Consider the following 27567-nt stretch of genomic DNA (forward strand, 5'->3'; position numbering starts at 1 on the left):
ACATTTCTAACACTAAAAGATAATGAAAAGAGGACGCCCACTGTTTGATATATAAGCCATGCAGGGGTTTCCATCTTACAATAAGAATATTCTTGGCAGAAGTCAGGCCAGAAAAAAAGCACCTTTTTTAAATATATTTGAACAGTTTAAGGAGTGGATCGTCATTCAGCAACACAACGCTTGAATTTGCTCAGTATCATGTTGACTGAAGCAGAATGGTGCCCACACAGCTAACACGGTATATTTATTCTGTGCCTCCCCTCCCAGCTGCAATTTCTACAATATTTGACTGGACACGCATGTTGCATGTTTAATTACAATGCCAAAACTGCTCAGTGGAAAAATGGCCACACTACACTGCACTGGCACTGAATGTTGACATCGAACATACACGGTGAGGTGTGGACTCATCCAAAGGGAGCACACAGTTTCTAGGATACTGGGCTAATGGGTTGATGTTTATTTTTGTGCAGATATACCAAAGTATTATATTTGTGTGTGCGTTTCTGTGTGTGTACCTCTCAGTGCGGTTTGACTGGCGCCTGCAGGGTACCGTGTTGCGCACACATGTGCCGGTGCCCGGGTCCACGTTCTCCACAATCACAAAGGGATGCTCCTCCAGCGTGGCTACAGTCAGGTGGCGGTCATCAGACACTTGTTCCAAAAAGTTGCCATAACGAGGCCAGACAGGGTAGCGAACCTGGAGGATCCCCCGAGCATACGTACCCACCTGAGGAGGAAGGATGGGAGATGCAGAACTCATCAGTATCAAATGCATGTGGGTTTGAATCTCAGCTGTGGCCTCCTCTGTATGCCATCCCTTTTTCTCTTCTCACCTGTCTCTCCCTACTTTACATGGATCTTTTTTTTAATATTTTAAAGAAAAATTAGCATGTGCTGACCTGGAGGAAGAGGATGAGTAGATGAAAGGAAAGCAAAAGTTAATTAATGCATACTGAGGAAGCTTCAAAGTCTTTGAGCAAGACATCTTGGAAAGAAAGATGGATTTAAAAAAAAGTGAGAAACTAAAACAAAGAGCAAACCAACTGCATCACATTAATAATACATCCCATCATGCGTTGCCTTCAATCTGTGCTCATTTTGTTGACTGATTATTCAATTATTAATTTTCTTTTGTTCAACTGAATAAACACATTGAAATGCCACTGTTCATAAATGGGAACTGTTCAAGTGATTAGTGCTATTTATTATCTGTGTTTTTTTTCTGTCTTTTGTTTAAAATAATTAATGCTCTTGTACAACACGTTCGATAATAGAAAGAAAATGTTTCTGCACCGATAAAGCTCGCTGAACTGAAATGAAGTGACAAACTAAGATGCTGACAGATACCATTGCGAGATAGCTATTGAAAACAAAATAGTAAATTGTGTTTTTTAATGCAGAGGGAAATACTCCGGACTAGAATTGCTGTATAATGTCACATCACACAATGAGTAATCGCAATGATGTCGGCACTAAGCTCAGTGAAACCTTCTCTGTGAGAGGCAGGACTGTTTGTCACATCAGCCCAACCTAATGAGCCATACTGCTCAGCCAGCGCTGACTTACTGCATGTGAAACACGCTCCCTCACTGCGTTAATGAGACCTCTTTTTCATACCAACTCTTGATTTGTTCTTCTGCTGTACTCGTACTCTCGCACTTTGCCTTCGTCATACATGGATGATTTACAAATCTGCATTGAGTTCCAGTACGATGTGCAAGACTGTGATTAATTTCTCGGCACCATCTGTGAGTGACAGAAGAGCAGACATGCCACTTGTGTCATTCAATCTTTTCAATCTGTCTTTTATGGGACTCTCATATATCTTATCCTCTCACTGGGCATCTTAATCAGAAGCTCTGTCACACAGCTACAGTATGTGAGTTTTTTCTTCTATTTTTTTTTTGGTTGAAATATGCTCTAAAAAGTTTTTGGCAAAGACTTCAGTGACTCAGGTTCATTGACCGGCCTGGCAGCAGTACAGACATATTCCCCTCACAAGTTTTTAAGCAAGCCTTGACCTTCCAACCAATCAGGAGGCTAAAGTCAGGGATGGGAGTTTATGACTGTCGGTGTATATGTGAACGCACTTCTGGCGTATTACTTCCTCCGTGCCAAGGCTCCAATTAGCTGCTGGAATATGTTACGATGGCTTCATTTCCAAAAACTGCCTATTTTAATACAGGTTTCTTTTCTTAATAATTTCCTACAATATTAACTGGGATATATAGCCATGTTTTGTCAATAAGCATCTTACAAAAAGTTTTCCAATTAAAAAAAATCTACTTGCACAATTTGTCACAATTGCTATTTAAAATCAAAATCACAATAAAACCAAAACAAGAAGCTGAAAGATGTTAAAACTCATTGTACAGCTGAGGGGAACTGCAGAGTTAGGGATTAATCCTTGTGGGTTTGTCTCTCTCTCTTTGAGCGACTCTTTTAACATTACATTTTTGCAGCTTAAAGTCTTCATTTTCTCTGTATAAAAGTCGAAATTAGAAGTTCAGGAAAAGAGAGAAAGGCCAAAGACAGGAGCCTAGAAAAGAAAGCGGACCTTCCCGCCCAAAATGTCACCCAGCGCTCTTCAGATGGTGATAAGGAACAGCATCATGTTAAACTGTCAGGGTGTCACAGTGGAGGAGAGAGGCTTTGAAAAGAGCAAGCACACCACAACCTGTCGTCATAATGGATGGGCTACATGACACAAGGAGGAGGGGAAGAACAAGGAGTGAGAGATCAAGTTGTAATGAGGAGAGACAAAAAAGGAGAGATGATTTAATGCTTTTAGATGTGTGTAAGGTATCTTGTTTTAAGTGGTGTCGATGAACAACATCAGTACATCTACACCACACATGAGAACATAGATGGATGAAGAGTGTGTGAGTTTTGCTGGGCTGCACAAGCACAATGTTAACATCCACACACACATACAGACATGCACGAAAGAGAGCCCCCACTTCAGCACAATTACATGTTCATGGTCATACACACACACACACACACACACACACATACAATACACACCAGCCAGGATGTGACATTGATAAAGTAGGTTGGTCTTTCCTTGGCAGAAATAAATGAGTTCAACTGTTGCTGTGAGATTACGTTCAGGTCTCGCTGTTTAGTCGCACTTTTTCAATACACCCTCGGGCTTTGAAAAGTGTGTGTGTGTGTGTGTGTGTGTGTGTGTGTGTGTGTGTGTGTGTGTGTGTGTGTGTGTGTGTGTTGCAGAAAACAAAAATACTCAACAAAATGGCAAGTAGTGTTGACAATGAAACAGGAGTAAGAGAAGGATATGTCTTAAACAACAAGACACAACCATTTATGATCAAGTATTGGATCTTAGATTCTAGATTAATCCATTTGCCCTCGATGTGCCTTGTCTTATTCTATTTAACTTGTTTTTTCTCTACTTTCCCAAATCCGTTATGATATCCTCTAAGCAACACATCTGAACTTGTTGCTTCTTGCTAGATTAGAAAGAAAGAGTAACAGTAAGAGCTCCCCAATAGCTGAATGGTCACAGCGAATGCCACATAACTACAATGTGTTTGGATTGATTGGTTTGATTCCAGCTGGGAACCTACATTACCATTTTCTCTCTCTCTCTCTCTCTCCCTTTGTTTCCTGTCTTTGCCATCACTACTCACAAACACTAAAATGGCCAAGAAGATAAGAGAGCAACAGTAACTGGAGTAAAGGGTGAGTGATACAAGAAAATGTGCTTCTAACGGAATACTTAGTAGCACCACGGCCAGAATCAACATTTTATTATCACAAGCAACTAACGTACTATCACACAGGACATGAATAATTTCACTATATGTGCACTTGTCAAAGTTTACAGCAGTGATTCTCGGCTAAATCTGGCCCTCCAGCAAAAATGTTTGACCCCCTTAAGTTTTAATGTGAATTCTACCATTGTTATCTCCACAACTTTAGCCTAGATGAGCATAACAGATTTGTTAAAGTACATGGCAATCATATAGGAATGGTGTATTGATGCAACAACAACAACAAGAGTACTTACTAATCACCCATAAATGAAGTGTTTATCACCACTTTTTGAATCAATTTTAGCCAAAATAGTATTAAAGTAAGCTGGAACTCTTTTAGTTCTCAGTTACAAATGAGAAAAATACAAATGTATGAATAAAGAATATAGTCTTATGTTTCCATTGTACCGATTAGCCGCCTCCTGATATAAAAATCCTGAAAAAACTGTCCCATGGTTGAACCCGATTGCCAAGGCTGCCAAGTCTCGCCCGTTGACCGAGGGTGTCACACAATTGACACTTTTCACAAGCTGTCAGGCCACACATCCATTTTCTCACACATTGAAAAAGAAATGCATAACTGATAAATGTTATGGTGCTAAAAAGAGGACAATGACGATGGACAAACAAGACAGGACAACACAGTTTAACAGCAGCGGGGGGAAAGCAAGAAATATACAGAAATATATTATTTTGTAATTGTTCCCATACATACTGTTTAGAGTAATCTCAGTCAGTACCCCCCCCCCCCCCGCTTGCTCACTGAAAGCAGCGCACTATCTTCTTCCCCACCTCTCTTGTAATGAACTGTCGCATCCATGAAAGGAATTGATTAATTGGTTTGTATTTGTTGGCGGTGTTCGGATGCTACTTTTTAGCCTGTCCCCACATGCTAGGTAGCTAACAGTAGCTAGCCAGCTCTCTGCACATACAGTCATGAAATGCAAACAGCAGAAGAAGATCTGTCTGGTGCCAAAAGTCCATAGCTGTATGGGATAATATGTATTTTTTTGAGCATGCATAACGATGACAGCCCTGCAGGTTTTCTTTTTTATTATAACAGTCAAGACTCAAATATTACCTTTTTACTATGATCCACAGTAATTGTACATCTCCTATACTCCACTATGTTCATGTATTTGATGCAGTTGGTCTTTCCCAGATTAATCATCTAATGCTTTAATTGTGCCAGTAACTTTCTGGATTCCCGCCACTCTTCTGTACAGTTGAAACAACACCGCACAGTTTACAATACAGCACGTGTGCAAACAATAGGACAAACATACAGTAGATCTATTTCTGATGTTTAGTGTCTGTGTATTGCGCTGTCTATTGTGCTGAATCTGTGGTGTCATTGTCTCAGTGTCAGTATGTTATGGTTTAGTTTCTGCTGCCCTGTACCTTGTCCCAGAGTCTTTCTCGGTCCAGAGCAATGATGACCATGGACGGGTTGGACAGGAAGCCTTGGTTGTTGAACGACAGGTCTCTCCTTTCCCATGTCACATTCAGCATTTGCCTGCAGCACATAGAAACATTAATTCATCAACTCTTAGAGAGAAAGTATATGGTATCCAATCAAGAAACTTTGAGTCTACATCACACAAGAATTTGCATATTCATTAACAGAGATATACACACACACACACACACACACACAAAATGATCACCTCCTAATTAAACCTAAAGCTCTCCCAGGAGGGCTTAATCTAATGTGGGGGACTGGAAGTAGCTCATTAGGGGATGATAGAGTCAGCTGATTGGTGGAGGGCACAGTGTTTTTAACTGAGCGATTTCACTGTTTTTTATTAGGTATAAATCCATGACTGATTGCACTGTGAATAATGAATCCTGGTCAATTTGCATTTCAGACAACATGTGAGAAGCGCAAAACACTTCATGCTGTGTGCTACTGAAGTCACATGAAAACCATGACCGCACGTTTCCTCTGAAGTTGTGCTCTTGTGTTTATGCATCAGTAATGGCAGTGAGGATGGTAGTATTCAGATCCTTTACTGAAGTCAAAGTAGTAAATTACAAAGTAAAAGTCCTACAATTGAATTCATAGTTGCAGTAAGTAAAAGTAAAAGACGTATTATCAGCAAAATGAGCTTAAAGTTTCAAAGGTAAAAGTACTTGTTCTGCAGAAAATTGGCTGATATTATATATATTATAATTCCAGTTGTTCAAATTGTTACAAAATAAACCTCACCTGAACAGAGTGTTGTTGTCTGAGAGTTTAGCCGGCTTGTTGCAGTCACCGTGTCCCTCAGGAATAAAACCATACAGCTTCTTGAAGCTCTCAGCCCCCTTGGCAACTATGGCAACGCCCTCCCTCACCCTCTGCCGTAAGCTCTTCCTCCACTGGTCTGTAATCACACCGATCACACCAACAGGGAAGCTGGCAGGTGGAGGGCTGTCGGGGTTGCCCACGGCCAGGCTGGGAAGAATCCAGATGTAGCCCGGCCCCAGCAGACCCACCTCAGCCGCCTGCTGAAACAAGAACTGCGCCTCCTCATAGGAGCAGTACGCCAGCAGGACCCGGGAGTCCAACTACAGACACAAAATACATCTGTCAGTGGTAACTCAAAGTCCAGAGAGGAAACACAGCCTGAACATGGAACATACATGGTTATTTTCATTATCGATTAATCTATTGGTCATTTTCTTGAATTGATTAATCGTTTGGTCCATAAATGGTAAAAATGTCAATCACTGTTTTCCACAGCCCAAGGTGAAGTCCTAAGATGTCTAATTTTGTCCTGACCAACAGTCCAAAACCCCCAAAAAATCAGTAGACTGTCAGAGGAAAAATTAATTGACTCAAAACAATTAATTGATTAAAGTAAATCACAAGTTTGAAACTGAAACTTAAGAAGAACTTCACACACAGACGTTATTATGGATTTACAAACATCTGAAGCAGCCCAATCCACACGTCTCATATCTCTTCCTACCTGCTCCAGTATGCGCTTGGTCTTCACCTCGCTAGCCCCAACGGACATCTCCATAGAAACGATGTCCTGCAAATTCCACAAGAAGTAGGAAGTGTCTGTGTAGGACTGAACTATACCCACAAAAGTGTCGTATCCTGGCAACAAGCTGGTGATGACCGCAAACTCGCCCCAGTCATATTCCTCCATGAGCTGAAACAGAGAAATATAGAAATACAGAATTGAACAAATAATATTCAACGTAATGAGGTTATTAAATGTGGTTGTAAAGAATCATCGGGAATATAAATTGTGAAGGATATTTTGGGAAATAAGCGCTTTCACTTTCTTGCCAAGAGTTAGACGAGGAGATCAATACCACTTCCACTACTGCTCCAGCTACATATTTACCATAAAAACATGGAAGTGGTATCAATATTCTCATGTAACTCACAATAAAGCAAATAATATTACCTCCTAAAATACCAAACTATTCCTGCTCAGCATTAGAATAGGTTAAAATGTCTCTGACTTTGTTTTAAGATGTGGATTTTCAAAAAACACATTGGTATACTGGTCAATTTACCAGATTTGTCTCTCATGAGGGAAAATTGGCAAACCACAGATTTAAAAACATAACTGAGATTATCCTTTTGACTCCCAAAACATCAGTTATGTCAGACTCTCTAATCTGGTGGGAATTTGTGCAATCCATCATGAATCAGTCTCTCTCGCTAATTGTCAGTATATCTCATTATGGTATTAAACAGTCTGCCCGGCCTCAGACTGTGTCAGTCAAAGGCTTTACCCTCTAACTGTTTGGTAGCACAAACTAAGGGTGAAAAAGTCTGTATTTCCTTATTATATTACAGGTCTGTATTCTTACTCTGGGGATTTACTGGAATATATTTACATGAAACACGCTGCTTTAGCTCCTATCTCTTTAAAGCCCTCCTCCCAAAGAGCCCACACTGTTCTGATTGGCCACATTTCTGAAGCTTTTGACAAAGGATTTCACTATTTATTCTCGTTCTTTACTCAAAATATCCACTTCTCAAATACATCCGTACATGTTCAAGCCAGAAACCAATCCAAAATATGAGAGTGAATAGTGCGAACACTTGGAACGGACAAACATTTATGGGCATGTGCAACAAAGTGGAACAAATTGCTGGAAAACGAATCATTCAGGGCAAGTTGCTTTTGACTTGGAGGGAGCATTTCTACATATTTTAACCTCAACTTTTGGAACTTTACCCATGTTTAACATAGATAGCCAACATCATAGCGGTAAATAAATAACAACAAACCAGAAAATGCATAACATGTACACTTTAAAATGAGGCTTGATCGACAGTTAACATTGAACCACATTTCTGTACCTTGAACATGCAGACGATCTGCTGCTCGAGAGAGGCTCCCATCTGCAGGAAGGACGATCCCTCGGCCTGTGAAGAGAGTAAAAGATTCTCATTTAAGGATGCGGGCATGGATTGTCTTTCATGGGGTGAAATTTAAATGACCTAACAGCATCTCCAGAGCTGGTTTTGCTCAAAGACACTTCAGCAGGGTGGACACTTGCTTTCACAGGGGTTTTAATTGGTGTCTACATTCTGCCTTTATGCCCTAGAATATCTTCCAGAAATGTATTCCATGGCTTCTCAGGTCATGAAATATTCTTTGCCTGTGAGAGCTTTACTCAAGTAAAATATCTCGAGAAAATCACCAAACGAACACTCAAGAACAGCGTTGAACTTTCTGTCACAACAGACACGCACTGTCCAAATTAACTGGTCTGCCGCTCCTCATTTTAGAAGCACCTTTAACATTGTTACTGCTGTGGAACATTTGAATTTTTCATGAAACTTTACCAGTGCATGTAGATCATTTATCCTGTAAAAAGTTAAATAGGCTTACTATCACTTGTGAAACTGCCACTGTTAAAGTTCACATAAGCAAGAGAGCGTAACAACCTTCCCAAACCAATTAAGTTGATGAAAGGAAATAAGAAAGGACTAAAATGGGGAGTGAGGTGTGTTTGAAGCTTTATGAGATGTTTAAAAATCTTCATAAATATCCACAATGTTCTAAAAAACTGCAATTGAAAGACCATAATAGTTTACAGCAAACATATGAACGATAAAGCATTAAAACTTGGCTCTACTAGAAGTAACGCAGCTGTCACAGATGCACTTGCAACCTACTGCAATAAAGATGCAGAGTGTCTTATAGGGAAGAGTTACCATGAATATTCATCTAGCAGTTTGTACCTTTACAGATGCTTGCATTTTACAACAGAGCTTTGATTGTCTATATTCAGTCTCAGTCTGGTACAAGTGTCTCTGAACTGCAAACGCTCACTCCTGCTGCTCTCTTTCTGTCAAGAAGGGGCGGTCCGATGTTGTATCTCTGTGTGAGAGTGTGTGTGTCTGTGTGTGTGTCTGTGTGTGTGTTGGCATACATTTGCATACCTACTCTCTGTGTGCATGTGTGTTAACAGATAAGACGGAAAGTTCACAGCACCTATGTCCTTGAAACAGCATTCAGATAAGGTAGGTTGAGAAGAGGAGGAATACTTGAGAATGTGAATGACCTTACTGTTCCAATTAATTATAATAGTCACAAGAGAATGAAGTGTATAATCAGTAAGCACTGTTTTTGTTGTTTGCAGGTCAAGTACTGTATGTCTGGATGTCTGTGACAAAATTGGGTCAAATTTGGTTGAAATTGGATGGGTTTTTTTTTAAGATCTAGGTTACATATGGTATCATGATGTTTCAACAGCATTTAAATGACTGTATTTTAATGTGAAGTAGGTTCTAGTACATATTGAAACATAACTTAGACAAAACTCTGTAATAGTTTGGAGTTTGGAGATCTAAGGGGACCAACAGTAAACCTGTGATGTAAGCAGGTGCAAAATGATGCAGGGTTTTAATAGAAGTAGTAATACTCTGAATTTGATTTGATAACAGACAGGGAGCTGGTGCAAGAGGGTACATATTGGGGTAATATTATCTCTTTTTTGTACAGCATCGCCATAAACAAACTGGAGAGAGAAGAAATGGGCGTACAAGTCGAGGTAATCTCAAAATACAGCGACACACATGTATGCAGATATCATACTTAAGAGAGCAGACACCGTTAAACTGTCAAGTGCCAATTGGGACCAGGTCTCAGATCTTCTCAGTCTGTTCTTGTCTCAGAGGTGACTAACTGTCATCTCTCCTTCCCGTTGCTCCTCGTTCTCCCACAGCTCAGAGGCTCCGCGAGGCCCCCAGAGAGCTATGAGCCGGAGGAGTACCACGGGAATATCGCAGCCAGGCTCTTCTTCACTCCATTTTACCAGTTTTATCTCAGATTGGACTTGTTTGAGTCTCACCTCCGGAGGCTGAAACTCTACTAGACCACTGACTGGGCTACGCACCAGAATAGCTATAAAAATAGCAGTACACAACCATGTCAGGCTGTCACTGAATAAATAAAAAATGGCGCTTGAATGGCAGCCCTGGTTAACTGTAGCGTCCCACTTCAGCTGATATGACGGAGGAGAGGTGAGATGCATCATTTGAAGAAGTATCATTAAAATCCAATTAGTTGTGTCTGAGCTATTAAACAAACAAATAATGTGAAGACACCCCCTCCCTTGGGCCAATCAGTGTTGCATCACTATCCAATTAGTAGTTAAATTGTGAAAAATCAAACAAAATCAGAAGCAAATGTGTTGAGAGACATCCGGCGTCCTTATCACAGTGAAATCAAGCAAAAATTACAACGAAATTACCTTCTTTTCCATGTCTCACCCTCTCGCACACATACAGACACGCACTCACGAGAAGACAAAGTTCACCCTCCCCCACCTTCATCCTCCACTTCCCAGCCGTCTTGTTCGCACCGCCTTGGCAGTGTGGCTGTCACACACAGACGTAATTAGCAGTCCTACTGCAGGAGCGTATGGTAATGTGACAGGAGGACGGTGGACATGGCGGTTGCTCACACACTCCTCTCCTCCCACGGGAAGGACTCTGTGCCGTACTTCCCCTCAGCAGAAAGACGGGTGCCGGTCAAACAAGAAGCAGGTCACACACTCACACACAATATGTGCTCCAATACATCCAACATGTATTTGTCACACTAAACTCTCTAAAGGCTGCACATATGCAAGCTCCCATCTCAAGGATGGTATCACAGGCGATTATTGTACTCCTAGTCCACAACATTCATCTGATGGACTTTTAAATTGAGTTTTTGCATACAAAGCCAATGCCAGCAATATATAAAGTACTTACAGTCATAAATAAGACAGCAGATATTAGTCCCCATGTGTCAAACAACAACACTGTATCTAACACTTTCAATAATGCAACTTTATAGACCCTGTCTGCCTTTTAAATGCACTGATCCTTCAATGTTCTCTATTAAAGATTTGAAGTCTTCAAACCCAAACTGAGATCACTTCATACCCCTTTTCCACCGAGCTGGAGCTGGTGCTGGTTCGGAGCCAGAGCCTGACTAAGCACGTTTTTTTTGCTTTTCCACCGCCAAAGCTCCAGCCCCGAGCCTCAGAACGGGAGCCAGAGCAAGTACCAACTCTTTGCTGGTCTAAAGCGAGAGCCGATTACGTAGATCGTAGACTAGATCAGCAGACTGGGGGCGGGGCTAACGTTTATTAGCAGACTAGCGGGGTTAACGTTCATTAGCTGACTAGCGTGGCATTTACAGAGGGTTAAAGATTTGTTGATTAATTACATTGGACTATTTCTTCACACAGAAAGCAGTTCTAGCAGTATTTCCAAAGTACTTTTGATGCTTTAAGTATCATTGATAACATTTTCATTCACCTCCACTGTAACCACCAACCTCATGGTGGCAGAAATCTAGGACAGATATCTATCAAAACCTTAGCACATCAAACCAAAACTATTTCCATGGTTATGTCATGTCATGTGTATGTTTCATGTCGTCTTTTCATTGGCAGAAGTACTTAACTGATGAGTTTTCAACCAGTTACATCATCAACCTTAATGTGATGAATTCATCAAGCAGTCACAGCAGGCTGGAGTCACAGTTTGGGTTGTCATGTTGTGACTGTTACTGATTGCACATGCATTTAAAAAGGAGGATTTCACAAATAATGGGTGGACAAGTTAACAAGAAGTTGATTATGCATTCTTCTAACGTCACGCAATTTGCGAACTGTCAGATTTGCAAGCGTAAACATGATACAAATGGGATTTACGTGAGCCAGAAGGAATGTTGTGTTGATGAAAAGAAACATGAATCAAATATGAGCGTTGAAAACAATTACTATAGGGAAAGGGAGGCAATAATAATTAATGGGCATAATATCAGATTACTGTAAGATCAAACAAACAGGGAACAGGGTGTTGTGGTTTATGTTAATTAAATAATCTTGAATTTTAACTTGACCATCAACTGTGAAATCACTTAAAGCTGCAACTGCACTTTATTTTAATCAGATGTTTACAGTTAGAGTTTGAATTTTGCTCAGTTATGAGTTGCTGCCTTGGTAAATAAGAAGCTAAATGCACACAGATTGCCACCACAGATCTACTTTCTTAATAAATCTGGACCTTAATGCCACAGTGTTAGTAATTTGACTGACTGCCTTACTGAAATTATTGGGCCATGCTGTGATGCTCTGAGGTGGCCTGGCTATTAACGAAGTTTCATTCCCAGCGATAAAACACATTTTCCAGCAGGAATACTGTGTGTCGGCTCTGGGCTTTTCATGACCTGTTTATGGAGTGTCTAGTTTTCTGGACCATGAGGCCAAATGAGAGCCAGAAGTGAGAGGGTGTGCAGAGTACAGACAGAAGTGTAGAAGAACAAACAGAGAAAGCGGGTCAGTCTGGCTGGACACAAAAACCCCTAAACCCCCCAAAAAAAGAAACTAAACCGTGATCCAATGAGAGACGTCTGGCTCATTGCATCACTTCGGTCCAATATCAGAGTGTGACCTCAGACTGCAGCAAGAAATGAGACTGTAACTCCTAAAATATAATCTTCTACTGACAGCTTCAAATTGTAATAAATGATGCTATACGCTCGAATACTCTTGCTCAACGTTTTCTTTGCCTCAAAAATCCATCATGTGCACACTTAAAAGGTACTTTTGTCCGTGTTTACTGGCAAACACATAAAGCTGTCGGCTTTGTTTATTCCGGACTTAATCATCGACTACAACCACGATCGCTCATGATTTGATGTCGTAATGTAACTGTAATAAACAAAAACTGGTTAGTGAGTGATCAAATATTCACTATGTATTCCCTAAAAAAAACAGCTAGGAGTAATAGTTTCTCACTATAGCAAGAGTTGTCATTTTTCATTAATGAGCATCTTTTTTCTGTTTTACTACACCCTCATTATTGAACAACTACCAACAAGTAAACGCACCGCTTTTACAGAAGCAATTACTCTCATTTAAATGTCCTGTGAAAATAATTTATCTCCAAAATATCACCTTTTCAGAAACTCCGCCCTGAAACTTGGTGATAAAGCATTTTTGAGATAGCTCAGTGGGTTTTGAAAGAGTTTTATGTATCTATGGATGAGCGTAGGAGGTAGATGAAATTTCTCAGCACCACAAAGTCACCGGTGCCAATTTGAATGATCTCACGTCACAGCCATGGAAAACTCATGATTTATTGGACTTCCAGCAGCTTTTACACATGAAGTTCATTTTGATTCCACTAGGGAAGACGTTTTACCTCATCAAAGACATGTATGTTAGGTTTTATACTCCTGTTGGTGCACCTGACTGCTGGCACTGGCAAAAGAGCTAGAGTTGGTCCTCCGGCACTGCACCACAGCTGCTCACTGCTCATAGTTTAAGAGATGGGTGAAATGCAGAGGATACATTTTGTTTTATATGTGAGTGCTAAATGGTAAATGGACTGTACTTATATAGCGCCTTTCTAGTCTTTGCGACCACTCAAAGTGCTTTACATTACTTGTCATTCACCCATACCACACAGGGTGCCAACCTGCTCATCAGGGGGAATTTAACCATTCATTCACATTGGCGCAGCAACGGGAGCAATTTGGGGTTAAGTGTCTTGCCCAAGGACACATCGACATGACTGGAGGAGCCGGGAATCGAACAGCCAATCTTCCCATTGGAGGATGACTGCTCTACCTCCTTGAGCCACAGCCGCCCTGAGAAATGACAATGAAGACGGTCTTAATCTTAATCTTAATCTTAACCTCCCTAAAACTTGTACTTCAATCTTGTTTAATACAAATTCGGCCTGCTACATGCTTGCTAACATACCTGGGCATGGTAGTTTTTAGCCAATGTGACAAAAACAGGAGTATGTGTGTGTGTGTGTGTGTGTGTGTGTGTGTGTGTGTGTGTGTGTGTGTGTGTGTGTGTGTGTGTGTGTATGTGTGTGTGTTTTCATGTTAACGAAAGAGCACGTCACACAGCGCAACAGTGTTACTCATTGATGTGTTATTAATAGTTTTTGGACATCAATGAAGCAGCACAAAGGAATAAGCTATATCAGGCTTTCGCTACACAGACTCGTCAGTAGGATTATTGTTATTTTTGACTGACTCACCAGACTTATCCTTTACAGCTTTTATATACTTTTCTCTACAACTCTGCTACTAGTAAAAGTAATCCAAAGATCCTCCTGTCCACATAGTTTAATGCACTCTTACATTTAGACACTGCTGATCTCATTAGGTAACTCAACAGTTTAAGGAAGGACTTTTCCTTTTTCAACACAACACAACCCTGCACTAAGCACCATCAATACAGAAACATTTTTCCCAGTCTGTTGTGAAAGACTGGCCTTGAAAGAGCCCTGACTTTCACCTCATCCAACACCTTTTGGGCAAGCCAGCTTTTATCACCCAACAACTGTGGCCAACCCTGATATTTGAGCCATGTAGTCTATCCAAATATTAAAAAACACTAGATTTATAGTTTTCTCAAGGTAGAAAAAACATAAAACATGAAACATAATCAAAATGAAAATGTGTGCCAAATAAACTGCACAGTGGACATATCATGAACATTTCCTGGTTTATGGTCTTATTATGGGGCTCAACAGAAATATCTTGATTTACAGTTTTTTAAAAACTCTTTTATCTTATACTGGCTCCTCAGTTCAGCCTCTTTAAACAAAAATTAATTAGGATTTAATTTCTTTTTCTTAATCTCTACACGTTTGAGCTGGAATTAAATCCAAAATATGCGCATGGCCAACACAACCAACCTTAGTGGCAAAGACTACACAACAGACGGACATTTGTACACATATGAGAACAATCTAATGTCATCAGGAGGAGGAAGTAGAGGTAAAAAGCGTTGAGAGCAGACTGAAGCCCTCGCTTTTGACTTTCAGAGAGCATTTTTACATATGTCTACCTCTGACCATATTTAACACTGACATCTGACATTGTAACACTACATATATACATATATGACAGAAAATCATAAAAAGCATGTTATCTCTAGTTTTTGGTCCTCTCTTCTACCCTTGACATCCTGTTTGTATGTGTTGCAGCCTTTCAACGTTCTCCCCCCTCTCACCCTCCCTTGTCTCCTTTCCTTTTCCTCCCTGTTGTCTCCTGCTCTGCTACTCCCATGACTCAACATCTGGATGCAGCACCCTCTAATGATCACCAAGCACACTGCAATGACTCACAGCCAGACTGCAAAGAACACACACAAAAAGAGAAAACGCACTCAAAAGTCTGATTATAAACTCCTCCGAGAGACACGTTACAATGTTCTTTTCCTCTTTCCCTTGCGGGCCCTATTGAATAGTCTTTATAGCACTTCTCACAGCCCTTCTTCACGCTTTCTCATTTCCTCCTCTTCACCTTTGCTTCATACATGTGCTGTCTGACAAAAGACACACTTCCTCTCCTCCCTTCAATCTTTTCATCTTTGTCTCATTCACTCCTTCCTTGTTGTTTGCCATGGAGAGATCACTGAGACAGGAACCATAAATAGGCGGCCCGGGCGGCTGCTGCTTCTTTTTAAACCTGCCATCAAAGATATTCATCATCATCAGGCTATTGATAATCAAGCACTATTGAGCTCTTTTATCCCCTAAGAGAATCATGCACTCACACATATGTCTTTCTTCGTCCAATCCACCTGTCCCATTGTACGAGACACCTCTGACAAGCTTTTTTTTTCCTCCTTGCTGACAACAAAGGAGTGCGTAAGAGATGGAACGAGTCTGAGGGGGAGTGTGAGGAGGAGGGCTGAATGAGGCCTTCGACAAGCAGACCTCAGAGGAGAGTGTATTACTCTTTGTGCTATATAGAGAACTGTCATTCAACACTTTTGGGCTTGTCTGTGTGTTAGATGCGCCTTTGTCTTTTGCCACTGTTAAGCGGAAGGGTTAAATGAGCCAGACTAAGCCAGCTATGATCAGCTTCCAGCACATCAGAATCCAGAGATGGTTGATAACTTTGCCCAAAATATTTTAAAGGCTCAGACACTGTGTACTGTCTGAGATGAGCATTAGAAGCACATCTGGGGTAAACATAAACACCTCTATGCTATTTAAAGGTGCAGCAGGGACGGATAGGGGGAAGAGGGAGGTTACATGAGAATAGGCAGCAAAATATTAAAATAGGAGGAAAAGTAGTGGTGTTTGGGGTGAATGATAAGAGCTGCGGGGGGGTTTAACCTCCTGAAGGGTCTAATTAACAGTTTAATGGGGTCCTGGAGCTCAGCGAGAGCAGAAGTGAGCACAGACCTCTCGCTTCTAGCCACTTACTTAATGGATACAGCCGGTGCACAAAGGAGCTAAAAAACAGTGTTTAAAAAAACGGTTAAATGTGTCAAGAAGTAAAGGTGATGGAGGGAAAAATGGTGAAATTGTAGAGGGAGAGAAGCCAAAGTGAAATGAGACAAGGGGAGAAGTGGACAGAAATGGAAATACCCCCCCAAAAAAGCACAAGAAGATGGAAGAGGAAAGGAAAAGAAAAGAGCGGGGAAACAAGAACATCTATTTTACTCATGAAAGTGGAGGAGAGGAAAACTTATCTGTGAGACAGTAAAACACTGCCTTCAGGCAGCTGTCAGCCAAGCTTCATCGAAGCATCTTTCTCCTTTCTCCGACTCTTACTCACTCGCTCTGCTTTTCCTGCTCCACCATCAAAATACAGCAAATCAATCACCCTCCTGCAGCTACAACTCCTTCTGTTTAATACTCATCTATGCCGTGACATCTGCACATACCTTTTGATTAACAGGAAGCTGATAAATACATGCTATGGTTTATAAAATGTTGCCTGAGGGTGAAATCCAGCACTCACAGCCACAGAGCTACACTTCTCAGCCCAGTTTCAATGCCTCTTGTGCTGCATCAGTGTAGGAATGCACCCATTTGGCTCTGTGCATGCACTCATATGTGAGGGTGTTCATTTGCATGTGTGTTTCTATGTGTGAGAGTTGCTTCTATAAATACAAGGTGTTGATGATGACAGTTAAGCGATTAAAAGAAGGAGGGGAAGACAAGCGGAACGCGTGGAGCGTGAGAGGAAGAAGGGATGGAGCCATTTTGCAACTCAAAACTAGAAAAAGTATAGATTAAGAATCCGTCTGATGTCATCCATCTCCTCTTTACAATCTAACTACACAGCTCACTGCCCTCCATCTCTATTCATCAATGAGATACATGATAAATCATAGCAGGAAAAACCTGCTGCTCTTCAAGTGCGCTGGGATGATTGATTGAGGCAGAAATCGCCTGTAGCACTTGTCTCCCCGTGCAAAATTTCCTTTCCCACAACTCAGACTTTTCCCAGCCAGGGATTAGAGGAGCTGATGAGGGTCGATGACTGTAGTCATCACTGATAATTCACCCATCTGTATTGCTCATATCCAAATATTTGCATGCAGTCAGTTGCTTGCCAAAGTAGGTTTCACCGCTCTGACCTACTTAAGTTGTTTTAAGCTGAATGGCGGCGGTGGAAGAGTTCTGACTAAGACAGGAGTCTGCAAAGGGCGGGTACAGGGTTTACATTACAAGTTTTTGTTCATCTTACTCCTTGAATCTTTTTCTTCCCTTGTTAATTGCTCATTATATATGAGTAATGTTATTTTAATACCTCTTTGTGATATTTTTTTGGGTCATTACAGTGGTAGAGCTAGACTACTCTCGGACTAGTTGGGGCTTCAGGGTAATGATGCGCCAATGCTGAGTGATTGATTCATTATTATGACAGTACCTTGTATGGTATGACAACTGCAGAGCCGCCACTGATGCCCACGATTGGCAGAGCTGTCTGAGTGGAGAGGAAGTCCAGGATCTGTGCCACTTCTGCAACCTGAAGACAAAACAGACAGATTCAGTTGGAAATTTCACAGAACAATACATTTTTTTGTGAAGTTGTAATTCATGAAAAATGCCTCAAAGGTATAGTCAGTCATTCTGGAGAAAGACCGTTGGTATTTGAACCAAACCCCCAAACAAATACAACCTTTCCCTCATGCTTGTTCAGAAGCAGGCCCCCCAAATTTATGGAGTGCATAGCCAAGGCAATGACCAAAAGAGAATATAGCAGGATCTAGAGCGATGTGTCAGCCATAGAGTCACTTCTGTCCCTCTCACACTGTATCACAAGCAGTAAAAAAAATCATCTCATATGAGCACAACAGCCCATCCACACTCTCAAACCTCTCTGCAGCTTCCCCACCTCTCACTTGACCTGCATTTAGCGTCTCTGTCCACAGAAGCAGCCGTCTGCCAGGTGCAGCTCCTGGGGAGCTGAGAGGACAGCGGCCGGACAAAGTGTCTTCACCAGGCTGACAGCGGAAATTTACTGAACCAAAACAGTTTGCATGTCAGCTCCATGGGAAGAAATCAACAGTGTTTGTATTTATTGATTCATTGATACGGTTAATAATTTCAAAACACACAGCGGGATATTTATGTGATTTAAACAGCTGCCTGCTCTGATTACGCTTCACTAAACACAACAGAAATAGACTCGGAGTATAAAAAACATGAGGGGTGTCTGGGAGACTTTCAGATTCAATGTGGATTGGTGATTTAATAAAATGGAAGCGTATCTGTACTGTGAGAAAACACTGTCTTTGTGAATTGGCCACAGCTTCTCTCTCCAGTTCATCAGCCCTCACCCACCATTCAACAGGTGCTGGAGATGGGAGACTGTCATGGCCTCACGCAGACAGCTGCTCTGATGACTTCCCTCTGTCATGTGCACGAGCACAAACACCCACTGATTGGCTGGAATAGTGTTGCGTGGTCGGTCCAAGCCTCTTTGATTAGATGCCCATTTACAGAGTCCAGGCTGTTTTTTTTCAGTGCACATCAAAGATGGTAAGCATCAAGGATGGTAAGCATCAAGGATGGTAAGCTAGAGGACTGAGAGAGGTTATTCGCTGTAATTTACAAAGTGTGTATTGAACAATCCTTCTCCAGAATCACTGACTCTACCTTTAAATGCAGGTTAAATTCTAAAATGGGACTAATATCAATGGCAAAACTGTAAGGATTCCATGACAATTGGGCAAAAACCATCTATCCAACAGGATCATTAGACAGTCGAGAGCTCCAGAACAGCTAGTGCTACTTAATCAACAGGGAAAAAAGTGTATGTATTCAGTCATTTTAAGGTGGCTGAATTTAAAAGACCTGTTTGTTCTGTATTAAATCTGACATAAACAAAACTCATGCAATGTCACTTTAAACATCCCTCAGACTTAAATTCTATCATTTGATGGGAGTCAGAGGTGGAAATAACAAACTGCATCCATTTTACTTTTACTTAAGTAAAATGTCTTTAAAGGGTTCCTTCCCCTGGTCTTGAGGGGACTATTTATAGTTTTCTTTTGATTTAATGTCACTTTTTTCCCCTTTTATGATCAGAAAGCATGCAAACACCATAATTTAATTTGAGCAAAGATAGTACATGCTTGGCATTTCAATTAGTTCTTCTTTATGATTTAAACAGACAGGACAGGTGCTTTTTTAACATAAAAATGTTGCCTTGTGCAGCTTTAGATGTGGGTGACTGAACACCATGACTCTGAAGAGGATGTTTTACCAGGAAACTCAAAAATGCATAAATCATTTTTACCTGAGCGCCGGCACCCATGCCCACATCATCCTCAAACACCACGCCGTGGAGCCTTTCTGTTGCCATGGTATCGCAGAGGCGTGTCAGCAGGTCCCGGGGGTTGGTGTCATTAACCAGCACAGTCACAGGGCTGACCACCACGGGCAGGTCGACAAAGTTTTCCCCACTGAGACGACCTCTGACCTCATTCTGGTAGCTGGAGCCACTGAACACCACCGCCACGTTGATGGACGGGTGAATTAGGAGCGGCCGGGCATGCAGGGGGAGCGGGGAGGAGATGAGGAGCATGAGGAAGAGGAGGAGGAGGAAGAGAGGAGGCCAAGGAGAGGAGGGAGGATATCCCCTGGGTATGGCCATGATGGCAGCCTACTGCCTGGAAAGGAGGCGTAGAAAGAGGGAGACAGATGAAGGGAGAATGGAAAGAAAGAGAGCAACAGTCAAACATACAAGCTGCTTTGCTTTCATGATGTTTTTGACATAATTCCTCATAATCCGTCAGTATATATCAATCCCTTATTTCACTCTCCTGGTCTGTCTCTCTCTCTCTTTCTGACCCTTTTGTATGACAGTATTAGCCTTGTATTTAAAATCTGGTATCATGAGGTAAAACTGTGTATCTGTGTGCAAATGTGCATGCATGTAATCCTCCATAATCCAACCCCCAGTGTCATGACTGTAATCACCTCCCCATCTCTACATATCTCTGATTCAGTGGGCACACACACACACACACACACACACACACACACACACACACACACACACACACACAACCCAAACAGGTCGTCGACCCTCACCACTGGGATTACATTACATTAACTTCAGCTGACCTCCCTCTCCATGTGGTCTGACCTCGCCACAGAAATACAACAAGTGAAACAGCTGCAACACTAATTGCTGATGAAATATGTATATTTTTAGGTTTGAATTTAACTACAACTTCAAATGTTGCCAAAACTGAAATTCAGTGAAAGTGATGATGAGGATGTTAATGAGGGTGATCGCACACTAATCTTGGAGTGAAGGCAGGATTAACACAAGTTTACAGCACAAGCAGTTACAGAGCAACATTATCATTCATTTGGAGTCGTGTTTCTGTCCACCACCTGCATGTTAGTCTAATATTCACTCTCCTTTAGCTCTGTGTTTGACCTCTAGCAATCCTGAGGGAAATATCTGGCTCTTAAGCTTCTCCACTATGTTCACCAGCTAGTTGCTAAGTGTGACCTTGCCATTTGGTTCTGAGCAGGTAGTGTACAGTGAATTTTTTAGAGCAATTTCTCTGCCAAAAGCTACCTGATGCAGCTGAAAATGACACTGTGAGAGTGCTGAGAGTGAACCAAAACACTATGCCACTCTCCCCGAGGGGAGCTGCAGAGTCACTGATCATTTTAGGTTTGTCACTACCGGATACATTCTTATAATAAAAATATTGAGTATAGTTGCTTTTCTAATAGTTAAATGTGTATTTTCTTCAGCATACAACAATTGTCAAGTACATTTTGTTGATATAGTCCAATATCACAAATCATAAATATGCCTCAAGGTGCAAAATACAACACTGCCTACCCTTCCTGCTCTTTAACATTAAAGACCAAGTGAAATGGAAAATACATTCATTCTTAAGAAGCATTTTCAAGTTTTTAAATATTAAATCTCTCTGTTGATGACTCTCTCTGCAGTTCAAGGTATAGGCAATTATAAATTTGTCCAGTCAAATGTGCTTTGGGCGTCCAGCAAACCTCTTCTGTCATATAAAACCACACTTGACTTAATTAGTGTGTGGATTGTAGTGGCTCATGGAGCAATACAATGCATTTGAGTTGTGTATTTGTATATCACTTGGTAACATCTTTACTTTAAAAACAAGAGACGCCAAACTATCTCTCCTTCGGCCCCCACCTCCTGACCTAATAGGGTGGGTGAGGGAGAGAACAGTCTATTAAAACAAGTGATATTCTGCTCCAAACCACTGTGGTTCTCCCGAGACTCGATGTATGCTAAATCCTGCTTACATTTGAGCAATCAATTTGACGATCACCTTATAATTATACACCACACACGTATACACTTTCAGTCAGAAACAGACGTCACATTAATGGAGTTAAAGATGCTCTGAGTTTCATTTCACAGGGACTTACATACAGATGGGAATTATGACATTAAAGCCCTACCCAGAGGATCTACCAAAAATGTTAAAACCTCCGTAACCCAATTTGAAGAAAGAAACAACATCCTTGCCTTCCAAAATCTGGTGGTGTCCATTAACCATACAACTAACAGCAATGATACCTTCAACATTTGCATGTGGATGAAGCCACTTCAATCAAAGCCTTGCTGTTTGAAGATCCTTCCTTACTGAATCAATACCTTTGAAGCTTTGATAAAGGCAGGTGGGCTTTCTTATAGCAAATAAAGATCTGCACATACACACACATATTTGATACAGTGTTTTATATAGACAGTCGGTCTCATCTGTGGCCATCAGAGACACCCTGATAATTAACAGCAGCTCCCAGCTTTGATTCAAAGCTTCTTTCAAAGCAACACGGGGTTAAATGTGTCCCACCCCTCCTTACTGTTCATGCTCCTGGCATATCAATCATACATCTTAATGAGGTTTTTAAACTCCAGGGTTTTAGGTGCCCATAGCAATAAACCTACAGTTTAAACCTTTTAAAGACAATCCAATCCCTGTCATTAGATGCTACTGACAGAATGATACAGTCAACACATGGTCAAAGCTTGAATGACCGATATGGACCAGCATTTTTTGAGAAATAATTTATGGATCTGTGTGTTTTTGTCAAGTCTTTCTGACATACACTCCTTTACATTCTGATGGCAATTCAACTTCAGTCTTGAGTCTGCATAACAATTTGAATCGCTTTTACGTAACAGTTACAACGGCAATCTTGACATTTCTGTAACACTTTCATCACTTTCAAATCTGACTTAAAAGCTGTCAGATTAAAGTAAAGACCACAGCAGCACAAGATTAAACGTGTACACAGAGAGAGAGAGACAGAGAGAGAGAGAGAGAGACAGAGAGAGAGAGTTCTTGTTCTTAGATTACTGCTTTAGATTTATTATCTCAATCTTCATCTCTTATGCAAAAAGAAAATTAAATCCGTTCACTTCTATGAAATGCTGTGAAAGAGACTACTTTAAATTATCTCTTTGTCAGATCTGGTAATACTGGGGCAACAGAGTTTTAAAAAAGCACTTTCTCCCTGTTTTTACATTTTGTTTTATTAATACCATGTGACTGGATGAGTAAATATAAATTGAGTAAGTAGAAAATGTTATGAGGATGATGATATTTGGGTTTGCAAAAGGTCAGCGATGTCATGATTTCCCTTGGATTGTGCAAAATCACTTAAAATATTAGAAACATATTGAGCAGTGTCGTCTGCATACAGTGAGATTTTGAACATTTGTCAATTATCAAGTCCATGTAGACACAAACGGGATTATTGGAGGGTAAACATACATAAACCCACATTTCAAAATCTGAAATAAGACTTTAGCAGATTCCCCATGTGGTTTATAAATATTTTAGACACTGCAGTGGACTGATTTAAATAATTTTATGGCCAGATCAAGTGTTCATTTAACAGTGTATTCTCTGGGAAAAGGAAACATGATAGTGCCTCAGATTGAGTGGGTGTGTCTACTCCAGATTTGCAGCCATATAAGAGAGTGTGATTATGGCATAGAAATAGGATCTATACATGTAACACACAAAAACATCACACAAAAACAACAATCGGCAGACTGTCAACCTTAAAACAGTATTTTAAACTATTTTAAACATATGAAAAAAGATTCAGGCATAGGCAGCAAGAAAGGGATTGGTAGATATTTGTGTAATCATATTATCCTTAAATCTTGTTGTGTTTGTACTCTTATTTTCCAAAATTATATTCACATGAACAGATCAAGTGAGTGAGCGTGGCAGTGCATGAACAGGATTTCTATCATTATGTAGATTTCCAGATGGAGTGTGGCTCTGCCATGAGGGATAAAGTCTTCCCTCTCTTACTGAGACTCAGGTAGGGCTGTTACATGTGTCAGCATCGACATGACTTCACACGCACGCACACACATCCAAAAATCATCCAACCGTGTACTATTTATGAAAACTTACCATGCAGCTGTGATAAGTTTTTGAAGACAAGATAGAACACTGAAGAGATGAATCACGGGATTACTGTGTGACAGTGCACACAAATGAGGGAAGCAAAGACATGACAGAAAAAAGGGAAAACCTGTAACAACTGAGCAGCTTTTCATATCCTCCACTGACTGCTTCTCATATTGGTTGCAGGTTGATATTAACAGCTCTAAAGATTATTTAGATATGATTTACTGAATGATTAAAAAGAAAATACACATTGCTCTAAAAATATATCCTAGCTCTTTAAGAGGATTTTATATTCGATTAGGAATTCATAATATCTTAGGTCTATATTTTTATTCTTGGACCGGAATATCTTCTATGTTGAGCCTCTGTCTGAAACACGCTGTTTTAGATCCTGTCTCTTTAAGATCCCATTCTGATATTATCGGTTAGCTTCCAGGAGCTGGTCCTCTGTGGACTTAAAAAGACTACATAGACAACAGTAGTAGTCAGATTTCACTTCTTTGTCCCTTCCTTTACTCAGTATGGAAACTTCTCATATACATCTGTACAGTTTTGAGCCTGAATCCAATCCAAAATGTGCATGTGGCCAATGTGAACAACCTGTGGGACAACCTTAGCAACAAAGGCTATGGAAAAGACATTTACAGGTATTTGTGCACAATCTGATGTCTGTTCGACGGGGCTTTAAGGGTAACAAACAAAGCAATCAGAGCAGACTGAAACCTGAGCATTTGACTGTCAGGGAACATTTTTACATACATTTACCTCAACTTTTGGATCTTCGACCATGTTTAACATAGACATCTGACATTATAACAGTATAAAAATAACAGAAACTTTCCAAAAGCATATGATGCCCCCTTTAAATTTCTTGGTATGTAACATCCTAAAAAGTAAAAAGAAAGATCACTCATTGAACTGTTCACCTCTTGGTTTATGAAACCTACAGCAGGTCTTAATTTAGGTGGTTCAGTTTATCCATTAGCCACTTAATATGCTGCATTTTCAGATGCCTATAATGAGAATAAAATGGCATAATAATGTTTTCTCCAAGCAACTCCCTCGTAAAAATGGTTAAAAATAAAACTAACACTGATTGTGGATGCAGGCCAAAGTGCTACTGCTACACTCTCTACCTTACTGAAACAGAGTAAACAATATAACTATGCATATTATGAGACAACCTGTTGGACCACAGCCAGTGCTCTAGCCTCATATACCTCCTGGGACATACAGTATATACAGTGGGGAACAGTCATTTAACTGCTTAGCTGGGATATGATGGCATCCCCAGGGGGCAGGGAGGAAATGAGCAGAGAGGATCTAGTTGATGGGATGAGCATCATCATCAGAGAATTATCAACATGTCTGGTTTGAACCTTGTTTTAACTGCACCTTCGAAACTGATTTGATTGCATTAATTAGGGAGCTTGAATTAGTGGGCTGGTATTAACGTAGTAGACGGCCTTCCTCTCATCAACTTACTGCAGGCACGACGCTCTGACAGCTGCATGAAACATCAGGATTCTCTAGAGCCTCATTTATGCAGACTTGACATCATTCCAAGAAATCCCAGAGTGGAAATGTATTCTGCAGCAATGATTTCATTATTTTCTGATACTGGTATTCTGACTGATACTAGGAGTTCATCATCAATACTGTTTATTTAAGAATGTAAAATGCAAGTGTGCAAACGCGCTTGGCTTTAATGCCTGTAAGTTAATGATGTATGAAAAATGACTGTTGACGTGTATCTTTCACCAGTAACAGCAAATATTATACGCCATCTTGGATTTTACATTCACTGTATGGGGGTGGGTTGTATTTCTTTTACTTAGAGTGGCTATAATCTGTGCAAAAACAATGTACCAAAGTCAGAGGTGTCGCTCATAGTGATCAACCTACAAAGAATTATCACCTGACTCTGGAGCTCCCCTCAGCTTTACAGAGATTCATAGCAAGTTTCAGCTCATTATTTTTATGTTTAAATCACCCCAACCGCTGTCATAGTGCTGTTTTTGGCTGCAGCAAGCAGCTGTTTTCAGAGAAAAGCTCACTGTACACTTCCTGCTCAGCACCAAATGGCAAACAGACAAAGTTAGTGACCAGATGGTGAACATAGTGGAGCATCTAGCAGCTAAAGAGCCAGATATTTCCCTCAGGAGTTGGTGGAGACCAATAACAGAACTAATAGAGAGTGACTAATAGGCTTAAATTCATTAGGTGGATAGAAATATGACTCTAAATTAATGATTATTAGTTCAACATATCAACTTAAAAGATGAGCATATGTCAGTCTTGTTTCCACAGCCCCAAGTGGTCAATAAATCAGTTAATGCAGATTTAAAGGAGGCATTATTAGTATTTTTACATTAACAATGGCTCATCTTGTGTTCGTGTAATGGGTAACCTACAGCAAATTATCACTAACTCTGCAGTTCCCCTAAACTCTACACTGCGTTTTAGCATCTTTGATACCATTGACTTGTTTTTACAACATGCACCTTTAGTATTTTGCTTCACTCTTACCTCTCTCATCATCATAATTTCCAGTTACAGCAAATTGGCAGACAAACAAATATAGCATCAAGGTGATGAGCATAGCGGAGCATTTAGCAGCTAAAGAGCCACATATTTCCCTCAGGAGTTGGTGGAGAGCAACACAGAACTAAAAGAGTACATTTTAGACTTACATTCATCAGATTGGCAGAAATACAACTCAAAAATGAATGCAAATGTTGCTCTGGATTTTATAAATGTGGAAATAGCAACTGTTTGCTAACAAGTTGGCTGTAACTCAAAAGGTGATGATCTGTTGTGTGTTTCCACTGCCAAAAAAAAATAGTGTTGAGAGATGGAGTAAAACATTGCTAATTGTCACTAATACGCCTGATATTGGCATTTTTGTTTCCTCTGATAGGTTGTTAAGAAGCTCACTTTCCAGACGTCTGCATCGCTGCCCACATCTCAGATTTTCCGTAAGCGATACAAATTGTGTGAAAGTGAAAACTAAATGACAATTCAGTCTGATTATCAGGCTACACCTTCCCATCTGTTTCTGTTTTATGTGTTGAACATTCCTCTATTAACAAACTTTATGAGCAACAGATGCATGAAATGTGTCGGTCAGGTGTGGTTTTTGGTGTTAAGCTTGTGGTTGCAAAAAAAAATGTTATAAATTGTTTAGGACTTCAATAAATGTCAGAAGTCTAAAAAAAAAAACAGTCAGTCTGGATTAATGAGACTCCAGTCGATTTCTCAAGTCATTTTTAAAACAGTCACATTAACGGTTTTGTATATGACAGCATAAAAACCGGCATGGAGCTTGAACCACTCTGTCAACGTCAACCAGCTCAACTGCTCCACCCTTCTTCTCCTCTTCTCATCCCTCCATCCCTCCGTCTCTCCTCCTTATGGATGACTTGTAGAAGCACGGGTTGATTTGTGAGTGTTACACATGCAGCTCACACAAGCACATGCACACAGCTAATAAACCCTCCACATACAAATTAAACTCTCAATATGAATAAATGAGTGTGTCATGCTTAACCTCTGAGCTTATTATGAAACATATCACATAATGCCTGCCACATAAATTTATCATAAT

General features: G+C 40.5%; 1 protein-coding gene across 1 annotated transcript in view; it reads right to left on the minus strand.

The window, feature by feature from the left end:
• The window catches only part of LOC128381209 (glutamate receptor ionotropic, NMDA 2C-like), a 48551-nt gene extending 28381 nt beyond the window's left edge, over window positions 1–20170 (minus strand). Inside the window, exons 1-7 of the mRNA XM_053341158.1 lie at window positions 19814–20170; window positions 17939–18037; window positions 8095–8160; window positions 6737–6925; window positions 5992–6332; window positions 5184–5298; window positions 519–730 (exon numbers count right to left, since the gene is read on the minus strand). Of these exons, the coding sequence (XP_053197133.1) occupies window positions 519–730; window positions 5184–5298; window positions 5992–6332; window positions 6737–6925; window positions 8095–8160; window positions 17939–18037; window positions 19814–20170 (1379 nt within the window). The remainder of the gene's footprint in view (window positions 1–518; window positions 731–5183; window positions 5299–5991; window positions 6333–6736; window positions 6926–8094; window positions 8161–17938; window positions 18038–19813) is intronic.
• Between the last annotated feature and the right edge of the window lie 7397 nt (window positions 20171–27567).

Source organism: Scomber japonicus, chromosome 20 (genome assembly GCF_027409825.1).
Source record: "Scomber japonicus isolate fScoJap1 chromosome 20, fScoJap1.pri, whole genome shotgun sequence".
NCBI classification, from domain to species: Eukaryota; Metazoa; Chordata; class Actinopteri; order Scombriformes; family Scombridae; genus Scomber; species Scomber japonicus.